Source organism: Pagrus major, chromosome 7 (genome assembly GCF_040436345.1).
Source record: "Pagrus major chromosome 7, Pma_NU_1.0".
NCBI lineage: Eukaryota > Metazoa > Chordata > Actinopteri > Spariformes > Sparidae > Pagrus > Pagrus major.
Window position 1 is genome coordinate 10,970,203 of NC_133221.1, and position 27,790 is coordinate 10,997,992.

At 42.1% G+C, this 27,790-nt stretch overlaps 1 protein-coding gene across 2 annotated transcripts in view; it reads left to right on the forward strand.

The window, feature by feature from the left end:
* The first annotated feature begins 580 nt into the window (after nt 1–580).
* iqsec1a (IQ motif and Sec7 domain ArfGEF 1a) overlaps nt 581–27,790 on the forward strand; it is a 98,392-nt gene continuing 71,182 nt past the window's right edge. Inside the window, exons 1-2 of one of the 2 annotated variants that reach the window (XM_073471049.1) lie at nt 581–1,173; nt 19,718–19,747. In XM_073471049.1, coding sequence (XP_073327150.1) covers nt 914–1,173; nt 19,718–19,747 — 290 coding nt within the window. In that variant the 5' untranslated portion in view covers nt 581–913. The remainder of the gene's footprint in view (nt 1,174–19,717; nt 19,748–27,790) is intronic. The other variant, XM_073471047.1, reaches the window with a different exon arrangement.

The following is a 27,790-nucleotide window of genomic DNA, read 5'->3' on the forward strand; positions in this document are numbered from 1 at the left end:
GCCTCCTGCCACACATAGAGTGTGCTGTAGGGGGGTGATGGGGTGGGGGGGAGTCATTTTTGATTCCAACACTAACAAAAGCTGCTTGTATCTATCACGATCATTTCACCAGAGGGGGTACAGCCTGCTGGTGAAATACACAGACAGCATAGTAAACAACTCTGCAGGCAAGACGCAGCACCACTGTGCGTCTAGCAGATTGTGCTACAGCATCACACACAGAGAGAGAGAGAGAGACAGGAGGACTACAATGCAGCAAAGTTGTCATCAAAATGTGTGATGTTCTGTGTGCAGTATGAGGATGCATGCTCATGCGCACGCCTGCACAACACAAAACACGCATGTAGATGCACTGAACTGACAGAGGAGAGGGTGGAAAAAACATGTGCGCACAAACTCTAAATTCACCTCCCATCCTCCAGCAGCTGCAAAGCCGTGATTGCGCTCAATGCGACCTGCGGATTCATAAAACTTGAAAACCCCGCCTACTTGACAGCCAGCGTCTGTTTACGAAAAGTCACGGGAACGGCATGGAGGAGCGAAAGGTAGAGGAACTGTCACACCGCGCTGCCAACAGGGGGAAGAGCCCGACTTCACGGGGAGCCAGGTCCGATCCGCGCGGTGCGCTGTGCCACATTTGTTTGATTGATAGTCTGGATGCCTGCTGACACTCGCAGCTTGACGCGTGATTAGGGGCTTTTAGTTTGTTGCGCTGTGGGGACTTCTAACGCGCGTATCGGGAGTGTTTCACATCCTGAATTGTCACCCACATCGACTTAAAACAATGGCGAGGCGTAAAAGGCGCAACCCACTGAAGAATTGTTGCGCTTGAAGCCCAGCCTGGACTACACAGAAGCGTCTCCCCGAGACAACAGGGAACCACGGCGCAAAAACCAGAGGCACTCGGAGCGACATGGAAAGCCCGACCGAGAACCCTACCAGGGCTGTGGAATATTTGAAGGAGCTTAACAAGATCATCGAGACCCAGCAGGAGTTGCTGGAGAGGCAGAGGGGACGGATAGGGGAGCTGGAGCAGCAAGTGTCCGACTTGTGCACGGAGAACGCCTGTCTGAAGGATCAGTACCAGCGGCACCTGGCAACCTGCAGGCTGCTGCAGGGCAGCAACAGCCTGGTCACTCTGGGAGCCATAAAGGAGCACATCACACAGGAAAAGTAAGATCTGATATCGTGTCATGTTGTTTTTTATTAAAATCAAATAATCTATATTTAACCGATTTCCTTCATAAGTATTTAAAAGTGACACATTGTAGTTGATTAAAGTCATTCTTGCTAAATCATTCAGACCACAAGTAGTTCATGTCCAACAGTGCCACACAGTGATCCGCAGTTGCAACTAGACGAGCATCAGACGCTTCCCTGTTACTGGGGTTTGCTGATGGAAAAATGGGTCCGAGGATTACGCATGGCACAATTACAGAAAATGGGTATTGGTGGACAGCTCAGAGCTTTCCTGACCATATCTGGAAACATGCAAGAGAGAATGTCTGACCATTGTGAGTGATTGTGGACAAGGCAGTAGTTCCCCTCACAGACTGATCTCCAGTCCAGCTGTTACCTTTTTACTTTAGTGGTTGTATTCAGCTGTTTGTACAGTTGAAATGATGAGCAGATCAAGTTCAGATTGAGATATGATGTAAATTACACACTGATTCAGACATGTTAATGGTTCTATGCATGTGTGCATGTACAAAAGCTTTTTTAAAGATGCGGAGGTTTAAATCATATATAGATTGATTATGGGCTGAGCTGATTATCAGTACCAAGGCAAGTTTATTTATATAGCACGTTATCATACACAGAGGCCTGTTAGTACAGGCAAAATAAGCACCATAAAACTGGTTATTTGAAAGCAGGAGAAAAAAGTGCAGTCTCTAGTTTAGTTTAAAGGGGCACTATGTTGTTTTGGAAAATAAATAAAAACTCAGAATTTTGATATTTATAATACTAATGATGTAATAATGCAAACTCAGAAATACTTAGATTTATCATAAGTGAATAAACAAGCAGTTCTCAAAGGAAAATAAGGTCCCCAGAACACTGTTAGAGGCTAGAAAGGTGGCAGGGTCCGCCAAATATAAACAAAGTAAAACAGTATGAAACTGTGTTGTCCTTTAAGGTTAGTTTGTTCATTCAGTTTATTCAGTCATGAAAACAAAGAGAGTTTGTTTATTTAGTTTGTCAAGGCATAAAAATATCAGCCAATGAAGATCTTTCTCCTGTGATCAAAATGTCTTCCCCAAACATACACAGTGCACCTTTTAAAAAATGGCTACAGTTCAGGTCAGATCTTAGTTCCAAGGGGAACTGGTTCAAACGGTGGGCAACATGATGGCTAAAAGCTGCTTCACCATGCTGGGATTTAACTCTGGACACCACTAGCTGACCAGTCCCTGCAGATCTGTCTTCTACACCATCAACATATCTATGATGTATTTTGGGCCTGGACCATTAAGAGACTGATAGACAATAAGTGGGGGCTTGAAATCAATGTTGTGTTCAACTGGAAGCCAGTGCAAGGATCTGAGAATTGAGGTCCTGAGAAATGTGTTCTCACTTCCTGGTGTTAACATTTGAGCAGCAGCATTTTGGATGAGTTGCAGCTGTCTAATGGTCTTATTGAGAGGCCAGTTTGAAGTGGATTACAGTAGATCAGCCTGCAGGAGATAAAGGCATGAATAATCTTTTCTAAATCATGCTTGGATACTAAGTTTCCTTTTTTAGATATCAGTGTTTTTTGTGTCCGATTGCCGATAAAATAATAAAAGAATTACTCCTACTTTAGCTCTTTTTTTCAAAATCGGTCAATCCATATTTTAAATTCTGTGATTATTCTGCTTTGGCATCGCTGTTTTTTCATTCGCCTGTACTTGTCAGGTTCTGTAACTTCAGCAAACTGAAGTCTAAATTATTCCTATGCTATAGCCCTCAGTGGTCTTAAGGTCTTAAAGGATTTCATGTGCATGGACAGGCACATTAATCCATGTTATATGGAATGCAATAGCTCCAGCCCCTGTGAAAAAGGCACGGACTTGGGATGGATTCGTTATTCAATTATGTTACAGGGCTGGCCCCTATCTGCAGGCGATGGGTTAAGCCCCAGGCCGGGCAGAGCAGGTAGGGCAGATGCCATAGAGCTTTATATATCGAGAGTGCTGGTAAAAACGTTGATAGTCAGACACGCCCGCAAGGATTACCCTCCCTCCTACGCAAGTTCACACTCGGATGGCTGTAGCTCCAAACTGCCTCAGTATGCAGACATTAACTCAGCTTGTGACAGTCTGCAGGATCATGTGATCATGCTTGACCTTTGCGGCCAGGGGCATGTGAGTGTCATGAAGTTCACTGGCAGCAAATCAATACTGATGACTCATGGACTGTACGTCTTTGCGGGCTGATAAAACCAGACTCATGAGATTAGGACAGAGTGTAACACTGACCTTTAGTGTGCCCCCTGTTTATAAATCGCTGTCGGGCACTTCTGGAGTATTCTGTCTGATTTCCCTGGAAAATTGGTCCCTCATTCTGTGCCGTCACAGTGTCTGAACACTATTTCAGTCCAGATCTCGTAGACTGACGGAGAAGTTAGTGAGGAGCCTGTGATTACCCCAGTGAACCTGATGAAATATGACAGCTGTTAATAATGTAAAGTGTGGTTTATGGAGGATACAGGATTCAAAATGTCATTTAAATGCGGCGAGCAATTTAAAGAATGCAGTGTTCTTAAGCAAGACTGACTCGTAGATCTGCAAAGGTCATTTCAGAACAGAGGAAATGGGATTTAAATAGTGTGTACTTGGACTGTACTCCATTTTTTTGCCACTTGCCAAGGTCAGCGACACAGTAGCAGCAGCCAACCAGAGCAGCGAAGATCTTTTCTAGCTTTACGCATTTTTCCTGAGGGATTCCCAGGAATTCCCAGGCTTGGGGTCGTCTCCTAATCCGTCTTTGACTGCAAACCTCCGAGGGGAGGTCTGAGCAGCTGCTGGAAGGTTAAAACCATTTACATCATCTTATGCTCGGATGACTTGTGGCGGACATTTGTTATTTTTAGCCATGCTAGCGACCTTGATCTTGAGATGGCAGTGTCTGTCTGCTGATTGGTTAGGTGGTCGATTCACCTCTCTGGTCCAGACTATGAAATATACAAATAACAGATATTTTAAAGGGGATCTATTATGCGTTTTCATTTTCCTCCTTTCCTTCAGTGTGTTATGTACAGCGGGTTCTTATGCATGTAAAAGGTCTTGGAAGTCTGCACCGACAGAAGCTCCTTTTCTGCCTTAATTTCCTCGTCAGTAGTCCCGCCTTCAATTCTGTGACATCGCACTACATCACCATGTCACACATTTGCATAATTGCCAGGCAGCTAGTTTTGCACCTAAGAGTGAATCCAGCACAGAGCATTTCAGAAAGAGGGGGAAGATAGTGCTACAGCACTGGTCAGAGTGAGATAACTGATGTGTTTTTTGAGCACTAAAGCATGTAAACCTAATGTATTAGCAACCTAAAATAAAAGTATGAACCTGAAAATGAGAATTATATGTCTCCTTTAATGTGGCCAGACTTGGAAAAAATCAGTCTGGTTCTTCAGCAGCATCTGGCTCCCTGTTAAATATCATGCTGATTTTAAAACTCTGCTTCTCACCTTTAAAGCCCGTTATAACCCACCTGCTCTGTATCTTTCTGAACTTTTTCACATCGACACCCCCTCACGCACTCTCAGATCCTCCTCTGCATCCAACTCACTACACCATCTGCCTGCCTGACTACCACGGAGTCCAGAGCCTTCAGCCGCTGAAACTTTCTCCCACAAGACATTCACAATATTGACTCGCTCTCGACTTTTAAATCTCACCTCAAAACACAGCTTTTCAAACTGGCATACTCCGTCTGTTTCTGACTATAGTGATTACGCATACATTGAGTTTTTCCCCTCTTGAGTTTAGCTTGTATCATATACCATTGCCTTGTATGATTCTATTGATATTTGATACGTTACTGTCTCTTTTTAACTTTGTCTCATAAGGTGTCCTTGAGTGCTCTGAAAGGCGCCTATAAATAAAATGTATTGTTATCATTATTATGGAAAGATCGTGCAGCCCTAGCTCAAAAACAGTACAAGGTCTTCCTTGGTTTCTAAGAACAGAAAGTTTAGACGATGATGACATTTACATACCTTTGTTTTGAAAATTGCAAAACTTTACCGCAGAATAGGCACTCACACCACACACAAGACAGGTAAAAATATCTGACTGATTTATTGGTCTATTGGAGAAATGGAGACTTGTTACCGTCAAAATTTCTGAAAAGTACTCCCTAACATGTCCACCTCCTCTGTCCTCAGCTGAGTGCCATGGACTCACTGTTGCCGCTCACTTTGAATACATAACGAGACAGCTGAAAAACACTCCCAATGCAAACCACGTTAAGATCACATATCTTTATATCAACATCATCGGCAAATAGAAAATGCTAATGTTGTTTAAACAGACACACTTCAGACCTTGGCTCTGCCTTGATGTCCTTCATAACAGTATCATTCACATTAATGGAGACAAGGCACATCCGGCTTCTAGTGACAGGACAAACTGAAAGTTTTTTTTGTTACATCAGGCCAAGAATGTGGACACAGCTCTCTTTGTGCTGCCAAGTCTGCCCTCATCCCCTCTTCCCATGGTGGTTGTCATTTTAGCTTAGTGATCAGGAAGTGACTGGCGCCTACTGTAAGGAAGCAGGAGAAAGCAGTTACATCAACAGAGATATCCGCAAAACACAAAAAAGTCCCTGCAGCCGTCAGTCGCTTAAAGGTGCAATATGTACGAATTTTAGTTCAAAATTAAAATTATCAACAGAATTTGAAAACAATAACAGTTATGACATTATGACGTCTTCATATTGTGTTGCAAAGATGTATAGCCTACTGAAGTTAGCATGCTAACCAGCTAGCCCAGACCTTTCCCGGGCCAAAGCTCCTGTGCTAACAGTGTAAACACCAACACTCCCCCGGTTCTCTGAACTGAACTCCCAGTCTAGACTGGTAGCTGCAGAGCTAACTGAGCTAACTAGGTGGCAGCTACAGGGGATTTTGACAGGTAGTGACTTCTTACATGTTGCACCCTTTACCTTAAAAGGAATAGGTCAACATTTAGGTAAATATACTTATTTGCTTTCTTGTCTCAAGTTGAATGAGAAGATGGATACCACTCACGTGTCTGCGTGCTAAATATGAAGCTTCAGCTGGAAGACAGTTAGCTTAGCTTAGCATAAAGACTAGAAACAGGAAAACAGCTAGCCTGGCTCTGTCGAGGTGACAAAAAATCTGCTTACTGGCAGTGGCATCTGTACAAAAACTGGGGTTTTAAAAATGTATCTTTATGCCTAAACACGTATGCTAAGCTAACTCTCATCAATATGGTGTTGATCTTCTCATCTAACTCTCATACTATTCCTCTTACACTGTGGTTTTGCTCATAGGAGATAGATATGAGGTTGTAATCATTGGCAAGTGTCCTATTTACCACACCGAGTTCCTCAGGAAGGCAAAGCTCTTTCCTTGTAATTCCTTGGTAGTTGAACTTGGAACAGATCCCCATATCATGTTTTTTTCCACAATTGTGATCACCACCTCAGGAATCCAAACAGAACTGGAGACGCATTTGGGCATTTTCCATCCTGATGCTGATTATAGGGACGGGTTTATACTTCACTGAACCCTGTGGGAGAATTTGAGAGCATATGCGCTGGAAGGACCCAGTCAGGGTTGAACTCTGGATCATATTGCTGTGGCAAGAGCTAACTGCTGAGCTCACGCTGCGTGTTAAACTTTTATTAGGAGGAAAAATAAACATAGCAGGGGGTGATGGTGTGAGGATGCAGTGAGGCTATATTATGTATATTTTTCCTTGGCATGTTATGTAGCCTTGAGTAACCCTGCTTTACATTCTTTTGCTTAAATGTCTTCACCAGTTTAAATCCATCACATGTACGCTCTTGTTCAGCGTGTGCAGGGTGACATGCAGTAGTGGTTTCCAGTCACTTTGCACTTTTACTCTCACAAGGGATGTTAATAGCAGTCAGACTTCTGTGTCAGTCGGAAGCTTACATCCCTCTTTTGTGCTCGGTTCCCGTGTTTGTCAGCTACCGTATACGCTTTATTTTGATTACAGTCCTCTTGAGTACAGTGTGTTGTTTGTTCATGCTATATGCAAATAGTTGTGAGCCGTGCTTGCAGTTCTCTTTTGGCTGTAGATATCATCATTAAGTGACTGGAGGGGGGAAAAAAAGAAAACTTACACCGTGTTTACCAGTCATATTCTGCTCCAAAACAAGTAACAGATACAGAATTTGCTGCTACTGAATGATTCATGAGATTGTTAGCTGCTATCTTAGGTTGGCTGTAAATGGAAAGCTTTTTCCTGGTATGATGTTTGCACAGTTTTTCCTCTCTACTCTGTTTTAGGAACAAAATGCAGAGAGCAGGAAATCTGATGCACCACTGATAGTGGGACCTGTGGTGCCAAGTCAACACTTTTCTCTGCGAGGTCTGCAGAGCAGGCTCCTGGGTAACATTGTCGGTCAGGTTCTCAGGATGTGCGGCTGCTGTGCTGGTATTGGAAATCATCTTGGTGTGCACTGACCCCGATGTGGATCTATAAACTCGTCCACATAGGTGATTGTAACCTCGATGTGCTGGTTGAGCAGAATCAGCAGCGGAGGAGTCGCTCTCAGTGGCAAGAAGTCCAGTTTTTATTCACACTTTCTTGAGTTCAGATTGAAAGTCTTTGTATAGAGATGGTTGGTGTGGCACTCGGGCAAGAATTAGCCATCTCACACATATCAGGTTTCTTCTTTTCATGGCCCCTATGAGGTTTGCCTTGTCAGCCCTTTAGTCCGACAGTATATATGCTGACCATATGCAGTTTTCTCTCGTAATGGTGTTTGTTTTTAACAGCACTCTACAGTTTCTTGTATCCCTTGTGTTCACTTAGGAATTAAATGACAAGTAATACAAGATGGCAAGTTTTTATAGCACACATAAGTCATAAATGACTTTTCATGAGCAGCTAACGGAGCCAAATTGTGTAACAATTTGTAGCAATGTATTAATGACTTTTATAATGGACGTGTGCGAGCGGATCGTAACCTGACGTCTCTCTCTCGCCTATACGAGCCTGTGGATGATTTGTTTAAGTTATTAAATGCTGCTCGACTGGATTTCTTTGTGAAGGAGTCGGGTCGGATTTCCGTGACAGTCAGAAGGATGTGACTTTATGCACGTTCTCAAGTGCCTCGTCTCAGTGCCTCTCTCTGCTTCACTAACAGAGAACAACAGTAGCTAATGTTAGTTTGGAAGTACAGACCACTAACATAAACTAATGACCGGCTTCCAGCACAGCACAGAAGTTTCACAGAGCCTTTTTAAAGGTCCAATTTGTACAATAGTTAAAATAAATTGGACCTTTTTAACTCTGACTGACTTAAGCGTTTAAGCAGACTTTCAACCACACACACCTGGGTTTCTGGTTGGTCATTTTAATCAGTAAAGTGAAACAAAGTAATCAAGTTAGTCTGAATAAAACTGGAAGAGTGGATGTTGTTACTTGCATTATGAAGCAGAGGCTGCTCGTTTAATCGAAGTGGATCCACCAGGATCTGAAACTGTCATCTGACCTGTGCACGGAGGGGAATAGTGTCCGCAAGTGCTTTCATTTCTTATCTCAGCGCTGGTGGATGCATCTGCCAGCCCACATTTAGCATTCAAACATCGTCCCAGGCCTGGATAGCCAGCCGAGTGTAAACAGTATTTGGGATGACATAGAGCTGATCTGTCATTCTCTGCATAGCCTTGTTTTAAATGTTCTTAAATGTTACTAAAACTGTGTTCAAACCTATTCTTTAAACCCGTAGCCCTTTTGTAATTTGCTACCTATTACACCATACAAGACAGCTGGATATTAATAGTTTGCTGAAACAATGCAGGCACTACCACGGAAAATTGTATTCAGATGAGTGTTGTATCTCGGATAACCACTGGTGTCAGACTTCAGTGTGATGGCTGAGGCGGCAGTGTTTGTGGAGATAGATTTTTTTTTTTTTTCTCAGGCAGTCATTTAAATTCAGCATGAATCACAGCCAGTGGAGAAGCATGAGTAATCTTGAGTGATCAAATATTGATGAATTACATGACAAATCATTGCTAACTCCAACTCTCCCTGTAAATGCTCTAATGGAGCTCAATGCTGATAAATGAGCAGCAAAGCAGTTGAGTTGTTGATTCTGTGCTGGATCTGGGCCAGGATGTGTGCCAGGATGTGACCTGGTTACCATTTCAAAGGGGTTGTGAGATACAAAAAGACATATAAAGAAAATCCACAGGCAATGCGTACAGTATTTTATATTTTGCAGAGTGATTTATATTCTTTGCACATATTCAGCTGCTGCTTAACTACAACTGCTTTGATGCTCACAACCTTAAAGTTGTATGTGGTGGACAAGTTAAAGCAGCGGCAGGGTTATGTAAATAACGGTTTTTGATGAAAGATGAAAGTTAGAAAAAACATGTGTTTAGCTGTAAACAGTGGTCTGATAATCCATTTTAGTGTGATTCATTCCTGTTTTACTGCTGTGTTGAACCTATTTATTTTACCTTTTATTATCTAATTGTATATAGAATCAGGGTTTCCCCCAGAAAAGTTGTTCGGCCCGGTGGCAATTATCTTTTGATCGGGCCGGTGTGATGGCGTTGAGACTCGGCAATGTGGCGTGGGTCAGCGACCAGATGTCTTTTCTGATATAAGCCCGGGGCAAGCCTCAACCAACAGATGTCGCAGGTGGGCCTCCCAACCATCATATCTATTTTTCCAACTGAGCTGCCCCGCTGTAACTGTAAGTCAAATACCGTAAACATCTTCTCAAGTTGTACGGTGTGTGCTGGTTGGTCTCATTTGCTGCTGTAGTTCGCTGCTAAGCTAACATTGAATCAATGACTGCAATGAAAGTTCAGAAGATCACGTTTCAGAAAATCGATTCACGTTTCTACGGTATCCCAGAAATGACGAACCGGCTCTCGGGAGGGCCTCTCATGTTTTAAGCAGCCACCGTATGTTCTACTACACGCTTGTGAAGGGAAGGTGAGGGGAGGTTGCACTCTTCACCCTCACCACCAAATCACAAATCACATTGCCCCAGTCGGCTTTACAATCTGACACGACAAGAAATTTGAGAACATCATCTCGGGGCTCCACAGAATTGAAATGGACTTTTTAAAATGTTTTATTTACAAACAAAACCAAACAGATTGATCAATGATGGCAATAATTGATAGTTGCAAGCCCATTTGACAGTTAAGAAACTAATCAATAATGTGATCATAAAGAGACACTTGGATGGCAAACAAATAAGGCACACATCAACATGTCAGACCTGATTAGCTGATATTGATAAACATAAATCTAAAGAAAATTAATTTGTTATTTTAAAGTGTTTTATCAAAGCAACGTTGTGTAGAAATTGGCATTTTGTGCGATCTGAAGTTACATAGTGCAGAAACAAGAGATATGGGGGGGTGGAGTGGCTGAGACAGAGACACCATCCCCCACGTTACAAGACACTCTACTATCAAAATGATTTTCAAGCTGTTTTTTAAGGTACAAACGTTACATAATGCTGCTTGAGTTGTGTACTGTAGACACTGACGGCCTTTAGAAGAGCAGCAAATTTAATGTTACATTTTTTGTGCCCATTTGTGTATGTTTCTTAGTTTCAGTCCATTTCAACATTATCTTGTCTGTTACACAGCACATCTCTGAGGAGTTTGGAGTCAAGCCAGAGGACTTAATGGTCAGAGGAGTTAATCAATAGATATTTAAGCATTTGATAAGGGTTCTTTTAGGTTGTCGATTGTGGCCTGCACTGAAGTCTCTCTCTCGAGTCCCTGGTGGTTTTATATTGGCATCTGTCTTGGTTATAGTGACTGTGTCTTGGCTTCTCTTCCGTAATTTGCTAACCTCAGCTGCCCTTACTAAATCCCCTGGATGCAGCCTGTAGACTGTTAAATAGTTAGTTAGACCTAATTGTCCGCAGGGGGAAATTCTCTTTCACAGCCCAGCACTGTACATGGAAGGGAAAATCAACAATGAACTTTACAATGACAGACAGAAATACATGAAAACAAGACTCGTAGCTCCCTCAGCAAGTCACCATGTTTAGGGCTGTGGGTACCAGGTTTTTGCCAAAGCGAGCCCTCCTGCACCTCACTGAGCTGTACCTGCACCCGGAGGGCAGCACAGCAGTGATTGGCAAGTTAATAAATAGTTCACCCCGAGCCAGCCTAACAGCTTTAGCGTGTGTTTTGAGCCCCCTCGGCAGGAAATCCTAGCATGATGAAGAAAGCTGTTTCCCGTGGCTGCTGGCGTCCACTCACTTACCCGGCGATCTGCTGAACAATCAGTGTGCCAAACCAAATTTACGAGCACATGAACTCCATCTCTCCTGCAAAGCCCCCTCTAATGAAATACCCCTGCAGATTAATGTCTGCGCAGGGATGATTTGCATTCAGACCCCCCTATAAATCTCTAGCAATGGCCGAAGACTATTTGCAACCTGCACTCAAAATCAAATGCAGACTGCCTTCATCGGTAATGGACTGGACTGGCCCTCCTTGCGTCTCAGTGTGACCGCAGTCTTGCTGGAAAAAAGCCAGGCATTGTTGACTTCTGATTCCCTCAATCAGACCTATTAAGGTTGGATTGTGTCCTTTTGATGTAGCTGGAGTCCCACAAGAAAGGATAATAATGGCTTTAATGAGCACTGTTGCTTCTACCTGATGCTGTTAGTGGTAAAGGCCACTCCAAGGGGGGTCGGATGGTACAGCTCAAGCAACCATATTACGTTTAAATCAACAAACTCAACTCTTCAGCTCCGTCTCAGGTTGATTGAACTTTTAAAGAGAGCGTGGAAAAAAAACCCTGCTATGATCCGTCTGACATTTCATAATACTGTTTTCAATTTAGATTGCAGGAGAGCATGAGCAGGACAACATGGCTTCATTTCAGGGATCTATTAAAAGAAACATCACGCTTTGGATTGCTTAAGATTCCTGTTCCTTAGCTAGAAAGAAATCAAGATGGTGTGGAAGCACAGCCATGTGCTTAATTCGCATTCTGTCCGTGTGATCGGTGAATAGGAAGTGAAGGGATAAACAACCACATACTTGTGAAACTAAGGTGTGCTGGTATCATATACTGTAGAAAATATGGACAGAGCATCTGGCTCTGGAAAATGAAGCCAGTGTGGAAGCGACATAAACGTGCAATTTTCCCAACAGCTAGCAGGAGGCAAGTTTACTGGTCCAACTGTATGTAAGCTTATGAAAAAAATACCTCAGTGAACGGCTTGCCTTATGGTCTTAAATGATAGTTTAAATGACCGATTTGTAAGTAAGTTGAGTTTTGAGTCTCGTTCCCAACTGGTCAAATACTGACAGGACATACATGTTGTCTTTTCCTGGATGTAAGGCAGCATTATAGTAAATTGGTGTATGTTTCTTTCAACCTACCAGACTGTTTTACTTGTTCTCATACTTTACCCACTTAGTCATTATATTCACATTACTAATGATTATTTATCAAAAATCTCATTGTGTTAATGGGCTATTTTGTGAAAGTAGGCTACCAATAATCACCATTGTAATATTGATGCATTTGGTCAAAAATATTGTGATATTTCATTCTGTCGCCCAGTCCTATCATTTTTTGAAGTGCGGTTGAGAAGAATTTAAAATATAAAGATGTATATTGTGTATTCTGATAAAGCCTAAAAATATATAAAAGGCTGTATCAACCAGTCCTAGTTCATCTAGTAAATTGTGGTCCATTTCCAGAAGAATAGATGCAAACATTCAGAATGTAAAAAAAATTGTCCTATCCATCCAACAATGCGTCAACGTGATCGACACAAACTATGTTTCGATGAGTAACGCTGACATGTCAGAAACTTTGTTTACGAGAAAACTCTAACAAGGTTAGCCTAGTTGATGATATTAAGGTGAATTTAGTGACACATACCTTAAAGGAATAGTACGGCATTTTGGGTTACCTTAGCCTAGCATAAAGAAAAACACAACTTAGTATTTTTACATGTCTGTTAGTGAAACGTTGTTGAGTGAACAGGATTAGACTTAGATGCAGACTCTTTGCACCGACTCTATTGTTATAATTTCCCCAGGATACAGAATTACCAGGAACCATGAAAAGTAGTTCTCAATTTTCAGTTAGTGAGAAAGATTTGATAGAGCATCTTTTAAATGTATACTGTAAATGTATGTTTACTTAAAAGCCTGTTTACTTAAATCTAGCCAAGTCTTCACACCACTCCCCTCCCTCTTTTATCATTACAAAGTGTGATCAACACCAAAGCAGCGAGGCCAAACTACTGCATGGTTGCCTGTTCATTCTTTATTTCTTCACAGTTGAACCAATTATTCATCTTGCAGCTGTCAAAACCAGCTGATGCAGCAGCTGAATCGAAGGCAATTTGTAGCGTAGTACCTGTGGAGAGCAGTTTGAAAGGCTGCCACTAGTTTCCTGCCAAGTGGGAGTGTGTGTGTGTGTATGTGTATGGATCGCTGACGAGGTGGAGGCTGAGTCAACAGCTAAACACAGATAGGAAGCTACTGCTCACACATCTTCTTTGTCATCGTGGGTGGATGTCAAACATGGACTTTCTCACAGCTGGCTAGACCTTTGACAACCAGTATTTGGGCTGAAAATTCTTTGGGAGGTAGTTTCAGAAGCCGTGTAAACAACACAACATCACTGCTGCTGATTCATGTGTTTGTGTGGTTTCTGTCCAGCTACAGTGCAGGTTCAACCGTTCCCATTGCTTTCACTCATCGGTGATGGGGCTATAATCTGTGTTTCCACTCCGGCTGCTGGTTTGCACTGCTGTTTGTGTTCTGTGTTGCCCTGGAGCTTCCAAGGGCTGATCTAAATCCTAGCAATATGTTCAGGAATGCAGCCAGAGTGAAGGAGAGATTTTCTTGTATCCAGCTCTCTGTTTTACGTCAAGTGTTTAGTGGAGTCAAGGTTGGGGGAAAGCACGACTACATTTTCAGCACGAACAAGTGCGTCAAGGCTCTAAGATTTTACAGTCAGATCCGACTGATATCAGACTTTAAAATTTCGGATTTTATCCACATTTGAAATACCAGGTCGGAGGAGAGTTTATTAAAGGATTCCCGCCAGGATATTTGGCCAGAAATATCAGAATGATGTTGGGAGATTACAGCCCCAGTCTGTGCATTTTCAGATTTCAACTTGGCACGTACAGTATAACCTATACACAGCCAAGACAGATGAGAGATTGAATGAATACCTGAGTGGTTGCCATGTCCCTCTTTGGCTTTAATGACAGCATGCACTTGACCTCGAATGGTCTCCACAAGTTCCTGCAAAACCTGAAAACTCATGTTATCCCAGTGTGATTTGACAGCTTTCCAAAAGCTTCTTGTGACGTCGCAGATGAGTCCGTGACAGTCAGGACTCCTTGGTCTTCTTTGGTAAAAGTTCATGATGATGTTGTTAAAAATAACAGTAAAAAAACATATATGGCAGCAGACCCACGCCCTTCGAAATGAGCCGCAACGTAACCGTGTGTTTGCATGGTGGTGGGGTAAACACTGGTATCAGATTAGTTCTGGGTATCGGGAAGGAAAAAATGGTGTCGGTAGTTCTCTAAAGAATACTGATGAATGACAGGGTCGTAATATCAATCACCTCAAAGGTCCGGTTCCTCTGCCGGCACATTTCACGCTCCTTGGCATTTTGTCTAAATAATATATTGACTATCAGAGCAATGTGACATGAGTAGATGATGAGAAATGAAAGTGGCTGAAGGAAGCAGGTGGCCTGTTTTGAGCCATTTTCAGCAATATGTACAATCGTGTATGTGTATGCAAGTGTGTGTGTGTGAAAGACTGCTACCCTACCTACTTGCAGGGGCAGACAGCCAGCGGGGGGTCACACACCAGTAACTCCTAAGAGATCCATAATTTGACGGCACCATGAGAAGCAAACCACTACAGAGGACTGGACTGACTCATTAGATCTGCTTAGCCAGACACATTTCTGCTTGTAATTAGTCTCTGATTAATACAGATCATTTAGGCCGCAGTAATACAGAGAGGAGAGCCCTAACACATGATGAATGCCCTTCATTTATGCACTGGACTGAGAAAAAGCTCTAAAGCAAGGGAATAGGGCATAAAGGCACACATGCATGGACCTCATCAGACAAGCAAGAGTAAAAATCTACATCGAATGTTGAAATGCTGCACGCTTTATCTCGGCCGCAGTGCTCCTTTAGAGAAAAATGGATCTTATAAAATACTGACAATAACTATGAAATACTGTACAAGACCGTCAAGCTTCACGGTGTGCCTCTGAGGAACCTGTCAGTGTGAATGAGCTGTTGTAGCCGACCGCCGGTTCGAGTCATTGATCACTTGGTGACATTGTAATGAATGGAGGCCAGAGCCACAAAATTGCACGAAGTGCTGTTGTGTTTTCGGTAGAAAGTTGTGTAAATTCAGTGTTACTTCAGACGTGATTTATTCTTTTTCATCACGGCTTGAAGGGGTTCGTTCGCTTGAAGCTTGAAGCGTTTCGTGCCTGTCACGGTTGCCGCCGCATGACACAGTAGACTCGGTGAACCCAATAACTGTTTGGGTAACTTTAAATAACTCTGGTCTAAGCAGTTCAGTTTAAAGACTTCCTGCTGTTAGCGTCTTCAGGTATCGCCAAAGCTGAAGTTAAGGCTGCGTATCCTCTTTTCAAAGGTGAAAGAGGATAAAATATATAAATATATATATTAGGAGAAAATAACGTAGGTAAAGACATTTTTGAAAACTCGCCATCAGTCACACAGCTTGGACAAACTGTAATTACCTCAGATTTTCTTCTGAGCTCAGGAAAGGAAAACAGCCATTTCCTTTATTGCTCTAGCACTCTGCCTTTTTTTTGTTACTGCCATATTAAAGGCGATAATGTGATGAAGTGCTAGAAGCCATTTCTTCAAGGCTTAGCCCTACTCAATATTTTACAGTGAAAAAAAACAAATAATGGTTTTATAATTACATTGGAGCAAGTCTTTCCTGTAAGAGGCGAGGAAAGTAAAACAGCTTAAGGGAAAAGTGTCCCAAGCCTTTATGATGTATGAAGGTACAGAAATGATTATTTAAAAAAAAAAAAAAGGCCGTAAACATGTTGAGAAATAACAGGGATGCGTGGGCAGCTCGGTGTTGAATCTGTGTGGCCTTCACGATATGACGTCTCGGTTCATTTGAAGCCGGGCAGGCAGCTATGATTAAACGAGTAGACTGGTGCATTTCTACAGTCGTGTCCAGTTGCACTTACTCTTGCAGAAAGGCAGATTGATAAAGTCTGAGTCAGCATTTTTTTTTTCTTTTTTTTGCGCTGGCTGTGCCCTCTGTCCGTTTCCTGCCTCACAACAGGAAACAGGCTGTCCTCAATGCAACAGACTCTGAGCCACAGGACAAAGAGGGCACAAACGTATGCCATGCATGTGCACTTATGTGCCCTGAGGTAAAGTTCAGGTTGAGGACACTGACGGAGTGGTGAAGACAGCAGTGTAAGATTTGTGGTAAGGAAGCAGCTGGGTTGAAGTCTTAAATCTTTGGCTGGAGAGCTGGCTTCTCTTTGGGCCACCGTGGGTGAAACCTATCTCACAGCTTGTGGAGGCCTTCCTGTGCCTTGATACCTCCAATGGGATTCGGCATTCCATGCATAATTTAAAACGTCTTTGGGATTGCACCTGGATGAACCTCCGTAGCCAGTGTTTCTGCAACACTTTAACTTCCCAGATCCTAACTCTTCTTTCACTCTAACCCCGTCATCGAGTGGATGATAGATTGTGCTTGGATAAGGTCGTAAAATGTGGAATTCGTTCATTTAACGGCTCGACAAATGAGCTTTCTCCAGGCTGCAAGCAAAATTAATTAATACTTCATCAATGGGCCCGTCTCATTCTGAAAGAGCTAGTACGCTTTGTGGTAACCTTGTTTTGCCTCAGATCCAATCAGCACAACTCCGAGTTGTTCAGACTGACCATTGATTCCGATTCACTCAGAGAGGCAACTCATGTGAATTGCAGGACTGCGGGCATTACAGATTTCATGAAAAAGAGATGTAGTAGTTGTAGTAGGACGAGGAGGAGGAGGAGTAGTTTGTAGTGGCCTTTCTGCAGGACACAGGAGCTGTCCAGGGTTCTGACCACTTCTTCCTCACTCTGGTTTTTCTCTGAGGATGTTTGTTCTACATGGCTGAGTGCAAGGAGCTTTAAAAGATGGACATATCATTCAGCGAAGAGATTTGTGAAATATGGTCTTGCTCTGATCATTTTTTTCAGTGATGCATTGTATACACAACAATCAATAGCTTTGGTAATTGCCATTGAATCCTGACTGCAGCATGTGTGCCAATGAATCTCATCCTACAGCTGCATTCTATTGACCGAGCTCTAGTCCTCACCTCAGCCTCACTCACACAATCATAATGGGCTCTGCTGTAATGAAAACACCAGTGGTAATAAGTTTGTCCTGTGCTTTATGGAGTCATTAACATCTTTGATCATATACCAGAAAATCAAAGGCAAATGTTTGAGTAATAAAAGAGTAAAGAGAAGATTGCACAACTAGCAGAAAGGAAATTAAAGTATCAGACGAGTGATAAGAAAGGTGGAAAAAGATCACTTGTCAATCAGAGCGTTGTACAGCAGAGAGGATCGTTTTTTTTCTTTGAGCAAACCCAAAACATATTCTGAGCAGTGCAGCCCCTCTAAGAAGAAACCTTTTGTAGCTACAGTACCTAACGGTACAATCAGTCACTAACTGTCGTTCCGCCATGAATAGCCGACTGTTTTCTCCATGTGAAGAGTGAAAAGAGGCAACACAGGGGCTCGTAAATCTGCCCTCATACAGGCATGCAGTCACTTTATTGCCCTTTAGTGCTGTGGTTCACAGAACCGACTACATTTTATTTCTGTGACGTAAAGAGTACTTGTCTTGCTGTTGGAGAGCCATTTACTGCAGTGTATCGCTAATGAAATTTCATGACGGAAATGTAGGACACAGTGTATGACAGCAAACGCATGACACCATAACTGGGGCCAAGGTGAAGTAATGTGTTTACCACATACCTGAAGTTTGATATAAAAATACGTACCCAAGTGTCAAACTGAGCACTATTAAATCAGCACTTTATTACATCTGTGCAATGAAATAGGCCTTTTTTTCCCACAGTTTTGCCTTGTCACAGTGGGAAACGCCAGCCCATTCTCACTCCCAACAGATCAAATACAGCAGCCTGGTCAGTGGCCCTATGCTGCTAATTTTTCACGTCTGAAGGTGCGCTTCTAGTGCAGTGGTATGAAGGGCGACAAAGAGCTGGAGGGTGGTTTGACAGGTCATAAAAAAGAGACCGTAGTTCGTGTCCTAAATGTGATCAAGATTCAAGATTGAATTGTTCGTAAGTTATATTACGTAAGTAAGTTAACGTGATGTAACTGAACCCGAAGCATGATCTTTTTCTAAACCTGACAAGTAGTTTTGATGCCTAAACCAAGTCAGAAACCGTTTCACAATATTAATAACTGTCCAAAAGTCATAATATTTGAAATGTTTTCAGCAAGCTTTATTTTGAAAGTCCTAATGGATGTTATATATTATGTATTATTGCTTACTTGACGACATAGTTTAAAGATTAAGGCTACTAACCGAGCCGCTGTATTTGACGAGTCGGGAGTGAGAACATGTAGGAGCTGCCTGCAGGTTCCAGTAATGTTTTTCCTCAGTTTAAATCCCCATTTAAACATTTTTTTTAAATGACATCCTCAATTTTTACTTAACTGTAAACAATAACAATCCTATATGTTCATTTTATGGCTGCCATTTTACTTATTTAAACTTCTTCTGAGAAATTATGTTTGGTCTTGTCAGTTTGGAGTGGCAGACAGCTCTATACTCCAATACCCATGAGGCTGAGCTTGTCATTGCTATGGAGAAAAAGCCATCACCATAGTTGGTGCATTCATCCAAACTTGACCCAGAATATATACATATAAAAAGAAGAAGAAGAAGAAGAAGAAGTTTCACTCACGTTGTATATAACAGAATTTTAGGCTTCTGTCTTTCTCGCTGAAATGTACCTTGGGAGTCGTAGTTGACTTGCTATGATTTTTTTTTTGTTATTTGCACGTGTGATTTTCCAACTGTGACATTTCTTCTGTTATAATATTTGAGACCAAAGAGACCAGAGAAGTGTTTAATCAACACCACAACACAAAAAGACTTTTGAAAGATGCCCTGTTCATGATAAGGAGACATTTTTAAGACACCCAGTCGAATCTTCATCTCTAATATTATGAATGTCACATCGGCAGTAAGTTGTAGCTGGAATTGAAGTGTGAGCATTTCTTAGGATATTAGATTGATCGAAGTGTCGCACCTCAGTGCCAAATAGCTAAACTTGGCAGCTGCAATGTAAATGCTGAATCAAGCGCTGGTGGTCAGTGAGGCGTTTTGTTACTGTTCATGTCTTTAGCTGCATTACAGACATACTGCGGCTTCTTGTTTCTACCTGCTCAACAAAATCAGTGAACCAGTGTTTTTCTTGTCTTTCAGGTCTGAATTTGACTCTTCCAGAATGGTCAGGTATGTTCAACTACTCCAACAGTGTGCTCTGTCTTCATCCTTTTTCTTTCTAAAAAACACTTCTAAATCCTGGTGGGAAAAATCACCTTGCTCTGGAAAACGCTTTGGTGAAGACAGTGTGCTGTGTAAGTGTTTTTGATTTCAGTGTGTAAAGCTGAATGTCACATCATGGCGCTATCCCTCTGTCTGAAGGACCGAGGTCGGGCTGATAAGGTTTCTGTTATGGCTGTTTGTGGATATTACAGAGTGGAGGAAATGATGAGATTTTATGTCAAGTGCAGTCCAAGGTCACATTCCTCAGCTGTTAGCTTGTTCGCTGTGTGAACTTTAGTGGCTGGAGATTTGTAGGGGTCCCTGCTGACAGAGTGAAGATGTGGACTGATTTAGAACTGAAATGTGAATCGATCATTGCTGTGAACATAGGCAAGAAATATGGCTTGAATGTACTGTCTCACTGGAAAACACACTCCTTATCTGCAGCCTCTCTCTTTAGGGATTCCTCACTGTGGGATCCAAACAGCCCCTTCATCTGCCTCTGTAGCACTGTGTGTTGAGGAGCCGGCCGTGTCTAGACGAGTTGAACAGAGTGTAATGGAGCCTGTGTTTTAGTCAAAATTTTCCAGGCCAAGTCCGTTCTTCCCTTAGGTGCTCGACTGTCTGCGCTGCCCAGACCGTTTTTCTTCTGCTCTGACTGTCCTATCACAAATTCGAAGCTAAATCCAGAGGGCCACAGCCTGGAGATGTGTGCCAGCCTTTGTTTCTACACCATCCCAGAAAATGTGTGTGTGTGTGTGTATGCACAGAAGAGTTGGAGATGTGAAGTTTCTCAGTCCCTTCCCTACGAACAGCACTGTACAAAAGGGGGGAAAAATCCAAGTAGAAAATGGGTTACATCAAATTTTTATGTTAAAAATCAGTTGAATAAAAAAAAATCTCATCAATGTTTAATACTTTTAGTTTTACTGTTCTAGGTGGATTGCCAAATATTAATCTCCCTCAAAACATCTGTATGCTGGAATGAATGTCATTTTCAGATTTAGAAGTTGTTTTTTAGTTACAAAACTTTGCCTCCAGTTAAATTGCTTGTGGACAAAAGAGGGATTTTCTGAAATAATAAACAAGCCAGTGTTCAATACTGTAAGTCATTAGCTGTTGTTTCCCATTGGAGAATTTTGTTTTCCGTGCACACACATCTCTGCAAACAGAGAGGCGTTCAGTCTTACTCTGCAGCTCTCAATACTGATATTTGTCTGGCAAAAAAAATATTTAATGGATAAAATGATGAGGTAAACCAAAAGTATTTTCACTTTTTCAGGCATCATGGTGTGTCTGAAGCCAGGACAGTTCAGTCTAGTCTAGTGTGTTGGCCGGAATCAGTTGGTGAAATTGAAAGTTGTCGACTTTGTCCTGAAGATTTGTGTGTGTGCTACTTTTACACCTTTGGGTATTCAGCAGTTGGAATTGGGAAAAACACTCATCCAAATTCAAAGTGACATCTTCAGATTGCTTCTTTTTTCCAACCAATAGTCCAAAAAACCCATCAACTCTTCATTTACTATCATAAATGTCAAAGAAAAAGCAGCAAACCCTTACATTTAGGAAGCTGGAACCAGCAAATGTTTGATATTATGGCTTGAAAAATGGCACAAACAAACAATGAATTGGTTATCAAACAGCTGGAAGCTAATTTTCTTTCAATTGGACCAATCCATTAATCAACTAATTGTTGCAACTCTGTTGATTTTTATTGTTTGTTGTCATTATTCTAACACTAGATTTTATAAATGAATAGAGCTAGCATTTTTTCATTATCTGAAATAATCTCCATACATCCTTCAACTATTGTCATGAACACTAAATGAGGACAAGGTTTCTCATAACACATTTTATAATGTATGTGTTGACATCAGAAGACGGCCCTCTAGTTATAATGGAATTAACTTTTTCCATATGGCGCTGTCTGAACCAGTGCTGCTGCTGCTTAAATCTAAAAGCATAGCAGGAGAAATGGAGGACAAGCTTCAGAGGCAAACAATCCCATCTCACCAAATTGATGCTTTGATGTGGTTGGAAACCTCCCAAATGGCAGCGGCGCCCTGCATGCCATGCTTGGTTGTGAATTTGGCCACAGTTCCCGGAATCTTCTCCTCATTAATATGAAGCTGCCGTGCCAGCATCGTTATTGTCCTAATGTACGAGCTGAGGTTCAGTCTTCCCGCGCGTGCACATCTCTACCGGCAACATTTTGTGTCATGTGACTCGTTGGCAGCCGCATACAAGGGTTGGATGCAAAAGCCATGACATGTCTGAATTAAAGTGATTTCTGACATCTGCTCAGGGTTAAGCAATAGATACGATGGCAGTGATCCTGAAAATCAATGACAAGCATCAAGAGCAGCTCATCACCCACTATGTCAGGTGCAGTTGGTGATACTGTAGTAATGATGAGCTGCTCAATTTGACACCTCTCTATCGAGTTAGCAGGGCTGCACATGTAAATTGGACGAGATGCACAAGGTGTTTTATGCCGAAAAACTGTTTATTAAATTATATGTAATTGGACAGAAAAAGAAAGGAATGATAAAAGACTTTACAAGTGAATGAATGAATCCATCAAAACTAACCAAATTACAAAGCACTTCACAAAAAAAGTGTTTGATAACACTCTGCCTATTCAGTTTTCAATTTGCCAAAATATTTAAAGTACATCCACAACCACAAGAGCAGATGCTACAGTAAATGGGAGATGTTGTTTACGTCTCAATGCAGAGCAGCAAAGTGGTTCCACTACAAAGCTGTGTTCGTTAACAACATTGAAGACAGGCTGATCTGCATTAAAAAAAAAGACATTAATTAAGAGATAAGTGCAGCTTGTCCCACATACATGAATGAATTCTGCTCGTACTCCAATTATGGAAGCAAAGGGAGGTTGAAAGGGAATGTTATAAGCACAACGGTGATGTGCAGCAATGTACTCTGACAGTCAGGTAAACACCTTTCTTTCACTTTCGCCCCATATACAGTTTGTCTTACTGGTTGCAGGCTGAGCTTCATTTCAATCAGGAGATTTCAATTAAGATTGAACAGGTATTTTATTGATACGTTCACAATGAGAGTGATCAATGTGAGAAGTCTGGCGATTAGATCTGTATAAATGCACTGCAGTTACGACTAAGACTCTGAAGACACCTAAGTTTCACTCTGACTATTAGCACTGGTGTTTATGAAGTGCCCTTTTTGTGTTTTGTATTTTTTAATGTGTGCAATAATGCTGCTAACATTTGTTATGCTTTTGTAGAAAATGTCATTTGATTATGCCAAATTATAAATTGTCTGGTTTCTAAAGGGAACTTTTGTCATATAACAGAACAGACATTAACTTGATCAAATCAATCAGACCTCTGCTTGTCAGGTAGCGTCAGTCATACGATCTAAGAAAGAAAAAGTTTGTTTTAGCAAATGAAAATCATAACTGAACCAAGGATGTTACATTACATCTGGACACATTGTTGGAGGTGGAGCCCCGTTAGTTCCTATGAACGCTGCTCAGTGGCGTTTTGAAGCTATAAAAGCTTGACTTCCCGGGTCCTGGTCTAACTTCCGGCTTAGCGCCCGACTAACTTGGATGGGGATAAAATAAATGTATCTAGTGGCTCTTTAAGACTTTCTAAATTTTATTGGACTGAATGGCTCTAGTCACAGTCGCTTCTTTCACAATAGCATATGGGAAAAAGTCTTTTTGGGTCCATCACGTGATGTTGTAATGCCCGGTTTGGCCCTACAAAGCCAGGCGCTCCTCATGGGGGCTTGAGCTGAACACTCCAAAATGTCATATGACTTCCTTAAACTTATACAGCGGGGAATTCAAACCTGATAAATCAAGATAGATGGGTTTCAAATTACAATATTTCAAAGGTATAAGTTTAGCTTTATCAGTATGTATATGAACTTTAAATTATGTGTGTCCTTTCTTGGCTTCCATACAACAGAGCTCCACTACACTGCTCCATATAGGCACTCAGTGAAACTATGCTACTGCCTCTAATGCTCTCCCAATGGATATAGTATAAGTGTCTCAGTGTAATTATTCTGTGGCATCTCTTTAAAGTGAGGCAGCAGCAAGTCTCAAATCGCTGTAACCGTTGCTGGGAATTTCTCGAACAGTCACAGGTTTTATCTTGGCTCCCTGTTCCCTTTTTGTATCGGGGCTCGACGCTGCTCAGAATCAACTACAACTGCCAACACAGCACTCTGCTGACAACACACGGCAGACTTACAGTCACTTACATCTCTCACCCTGTTAATGTGCCACACGATGACACAAGTGAGGCTGGCTGTTTAAAATGTTGCACGTTACACTGCTGGGTAGGTTTCATTATCATTAATAACGGAGGAGCCACTGAACTTGGCACAGGCGCTATAAATAAATAAGCTGTGCTCCCGAAGGATTGCTTTGCACTGATTTGATAGAAGTTTGAGTGTGTGTTTGTACTTGTGTGTGGAGAGAGAGTGAGAGATTGGCCCTGCCGGTGATGGGGGGGCGGGGGATTATTCTCATACACACTCCGTGGCTAATGAGAGAGGAATAACAACATGGCGGTGTTTAATTGGTCTGCTGTTCTGTAATCAGAATGGATGGCTTCATTCAGATGTGATTAGAACCTGGGTGAGATAGGCAGGCGGGCACTCAACAGCCTCAGTGACCCGCTTTTATTGGATTGTTCTTCAGTGAACGTCTGATGATAAGATGTTCTCCGGCTCCCTCATGCACTTCTGTAAGCCACTCATTCATAAACCCAGCCTGCGGCAACAGCCCATAGCATAGGAGTAGTCCGACACTTTATCACAGCAATTGCAATGAGAGTGCCGGATAAAAGCTGTGCTGTTGTCTACCATTGAAAGTCCATTTGTGCAGTGGTTATTTATACCTGTTTACCTGTGCACTGTGAGCGGGTTATTATGACGGATGGCAGCTGTTTCATTTGGAGTGTCTGAGAACAGAGAGGCTAATTGAAATTTCATAGTGTTTGGGGTGGTGCCTTAGGCCTGGGCGATACGGACGAAAAGTTTATCACGAAAGTGAAGGTTCATATAGGTTGATATCGATATTTATTATTGATCATTTTTAAAGAAAAAGTGGAAAAAGGTTGAATTTAGCCTCTTCATTTTGAATGTAACCACTTTATCAAGGCACACAGGTCATCCTTTATAAGTTATGGGGATGTTTTGTCGTACAGTGTTGCAGCTGAGTACCTCTCCATTGAATCTCCATCTATACTATTTTCTTATTGCCATCGATGAATCATATTGTATAATTTCATCGCCCAGGCCGAGGCTGCATTGTAGTTAAGAGATCTTTTTAACTAGACTGTTCTACTTGTACACTTGCTTTTACCCACTTTATATTTATATTATATCCACATTACTGATGGTTATTTATCAAAAGCCTCACTGTTTTAGTACCAGTTGTTATGGTCATTGTCATCCCTACAATGTTGAATGCAAAATATTGATATTAGGCCGTATTGCTCAGCCCTAAGTGTATCCATGACTGCGAGACGTCTGTCTTTATTGAATATGTTCAATGCATACAAATGCCTGAGTAGCCTGTCGGAGAACTGCAGCATAGTGAGTGACTGGAGGTATTCTGGAAAGCCACTGTGAGGTCTGCGGCTTTTATTTCCCTATAATTCTCCACAGAGAGTTGGGGAAACAGAGAGGCATGGATAATAAAGCCGTCCCCGTTATTGCAGAGATGACAATGAGGAGAATAAGCTTTGCTGGGCTGTTGTTGTGGAGGTCAAAACCTCTCTCAAAGTGTGTCTCATAATAACACCAGTAAGCCAAGTGTTTCCAGTCTATTAAAATATTCATTCGGGCCAACTTGTTGTTGCATTAAGTGTAAAATTGTGGGATGATTTACAAAGCAGAATGACGTACCAGAGGAATTCACTAACAATTTTCAGAGACTGCACTCTCGCTTCTTCTTTTGCCTCTAACAGATGAGCCATTTGCTGAAGCTACTGAGCTGCAGTTTTTCTGTCTTCAGGCAGGACATGTCTCTAAAACAGAACAATGAGTGGACTGGACTGTGCTTAATTCACACAGAAATCTAACCTAAAAAGAGCCGGCCGCTCCTCCGATGCAGTGACAGTACGCGTCAGGGCAGTTTGAACTGATATTTGTCCACGGGGATGAGAGGTGACAGCGCTGTGTTTCAGGGCCGTTCTAGTGCTGTCTCTCACCCTCAGCCGGAGCTCTCCGCAGGGATCACACAAACCTATCGTCTTTTCTCGTCTCCTTCGCCTTCTCTTGTTGCTATGGAGAGCGATGCTCAACTTCGATGTGCAGGACAAACGAGCCTGCCGTGTTTGTCCTTGTGCGAGTCCCTTTCCACTGAGCAAGCAGGATTCCAGGTCGCAATCATTGTTCTGAAAACACCGGGACTTAAACAAAATGCAGCATGCATGGCGAAAGAAAGACAATGGAGGACATGGTTCTTAAGTAGCCGAACATCTCTCCTCGGTGGAAATTCGCTGCCATTCTTTTTATGAACCGTGGCTGTTTGTGCATCATTTATTACTCTGACAGATCCGAAACAAGGTCTGGGTGTTGGATTCTGAAGCATCATCAGAGTAACTAATGGAAGATGGGAAGAATATTCACACTTATTCAAGGTTCACAGCTCTCAACTCAGCCAGAGCAGAGACATTAGCATTCTGGGGATTAATAATTCATTATACCGAAACAGCAGCAAATGGCAGCAGCCACGACACAATTAGCCCATTGATATACTCAGGGCCTCATTTTTCACACAGAGCCAAAGTATGAGCTATGTTAAAGAATGAAGGATGCTTAATTCTTTTTGCCACGAATGCTTTTACAAAATGCATGAGTGTAATACTGTGTAATGTTATTTGGAATATGGTTTTCCTTGACTGGAAAATTAGCAATTATTCAACATACTGTATGTACATGCAGAGTTTGCCTAAATCAAATTGGCAGCAGACTATCAGCTCGATGGCTGCCAGCTGTGGCATTTTGATTTTGATGAAAAAAAGAAAAACCTCTTCCCCTGAGAGAGATTGGGGGGCCGCTGCTGTTTGACTGCAGGTTGACAGCCTGAGGAATATGCCTGGCCTGTCTGAGACAGCCAGCCCAAAGGTGGCACAGCTCGGTGAAAACCCTAACAAACAATAGATAAGAGAGAAATGTCTCTGTGGAAATGGTATCCAGTGGAAGGAGATGAGAAGTGTCTGAGCAACGATCGGTAGAGGACAACAGTGCCTGAACCGCAGCACACAGAGCATGCACAGTGAAGTCACACTGATACTACAAAGAAACCTACCCGTCGTTAATCTTTTATGTTCTTTGATCAATCGTTTCTCACTAAATTGCAGCATGTTTCAACATTTCATGAGCTAATTCTCAAATGGCCTGTTTTTTTTTTCCATTTATGTCTTTGTGGCTGCTACTGCTCACAGTCAAAAATAGACAAACAAGTATTTTTGGGAACACAAAACAAATTGACAAATTGAAGTGTACCGTACTATTTTGATAGTTCTTCAAAAGTAATGAGGGGAAAATTTTTAAGTAGACACGGAGCTCATGCCAAAATTGTAGGCCTCGCTTTCACTATGCTATTTGGGCTGCTAGTTATAGCCAGGCTGCTAGTTATAGCCAGGATACTTAGTTATACTCAGGCTGCCAGTTATAGTCAAGCTGCTACTTATTACAGCTTATACTTATTACTTAGTTGTAGCCAGGCTGCCAGTTGTAGCCAGGCTGCTAGTAAAAGCCAGGCTACTTAGTTATACTCAGGCTGCCAGTTATAGCCAGGCTGCTAGTTATAGCCAGGCTGCCAGTTATAGCCAAGCTGCCAGTTATTGTCAAGCTGCTACTTATTATAGCCAGGCTACCAGTTATAGTCAAGCTGCTAGTTATAGCCAGGTTATTTAGTTGTAGCCAGGCTGCCAGTTGTAGCCAGGCTGCTAGTTATAGCCAGGAAGTATAAAGTAGCAGAAAATGAAAATACTGTTTACC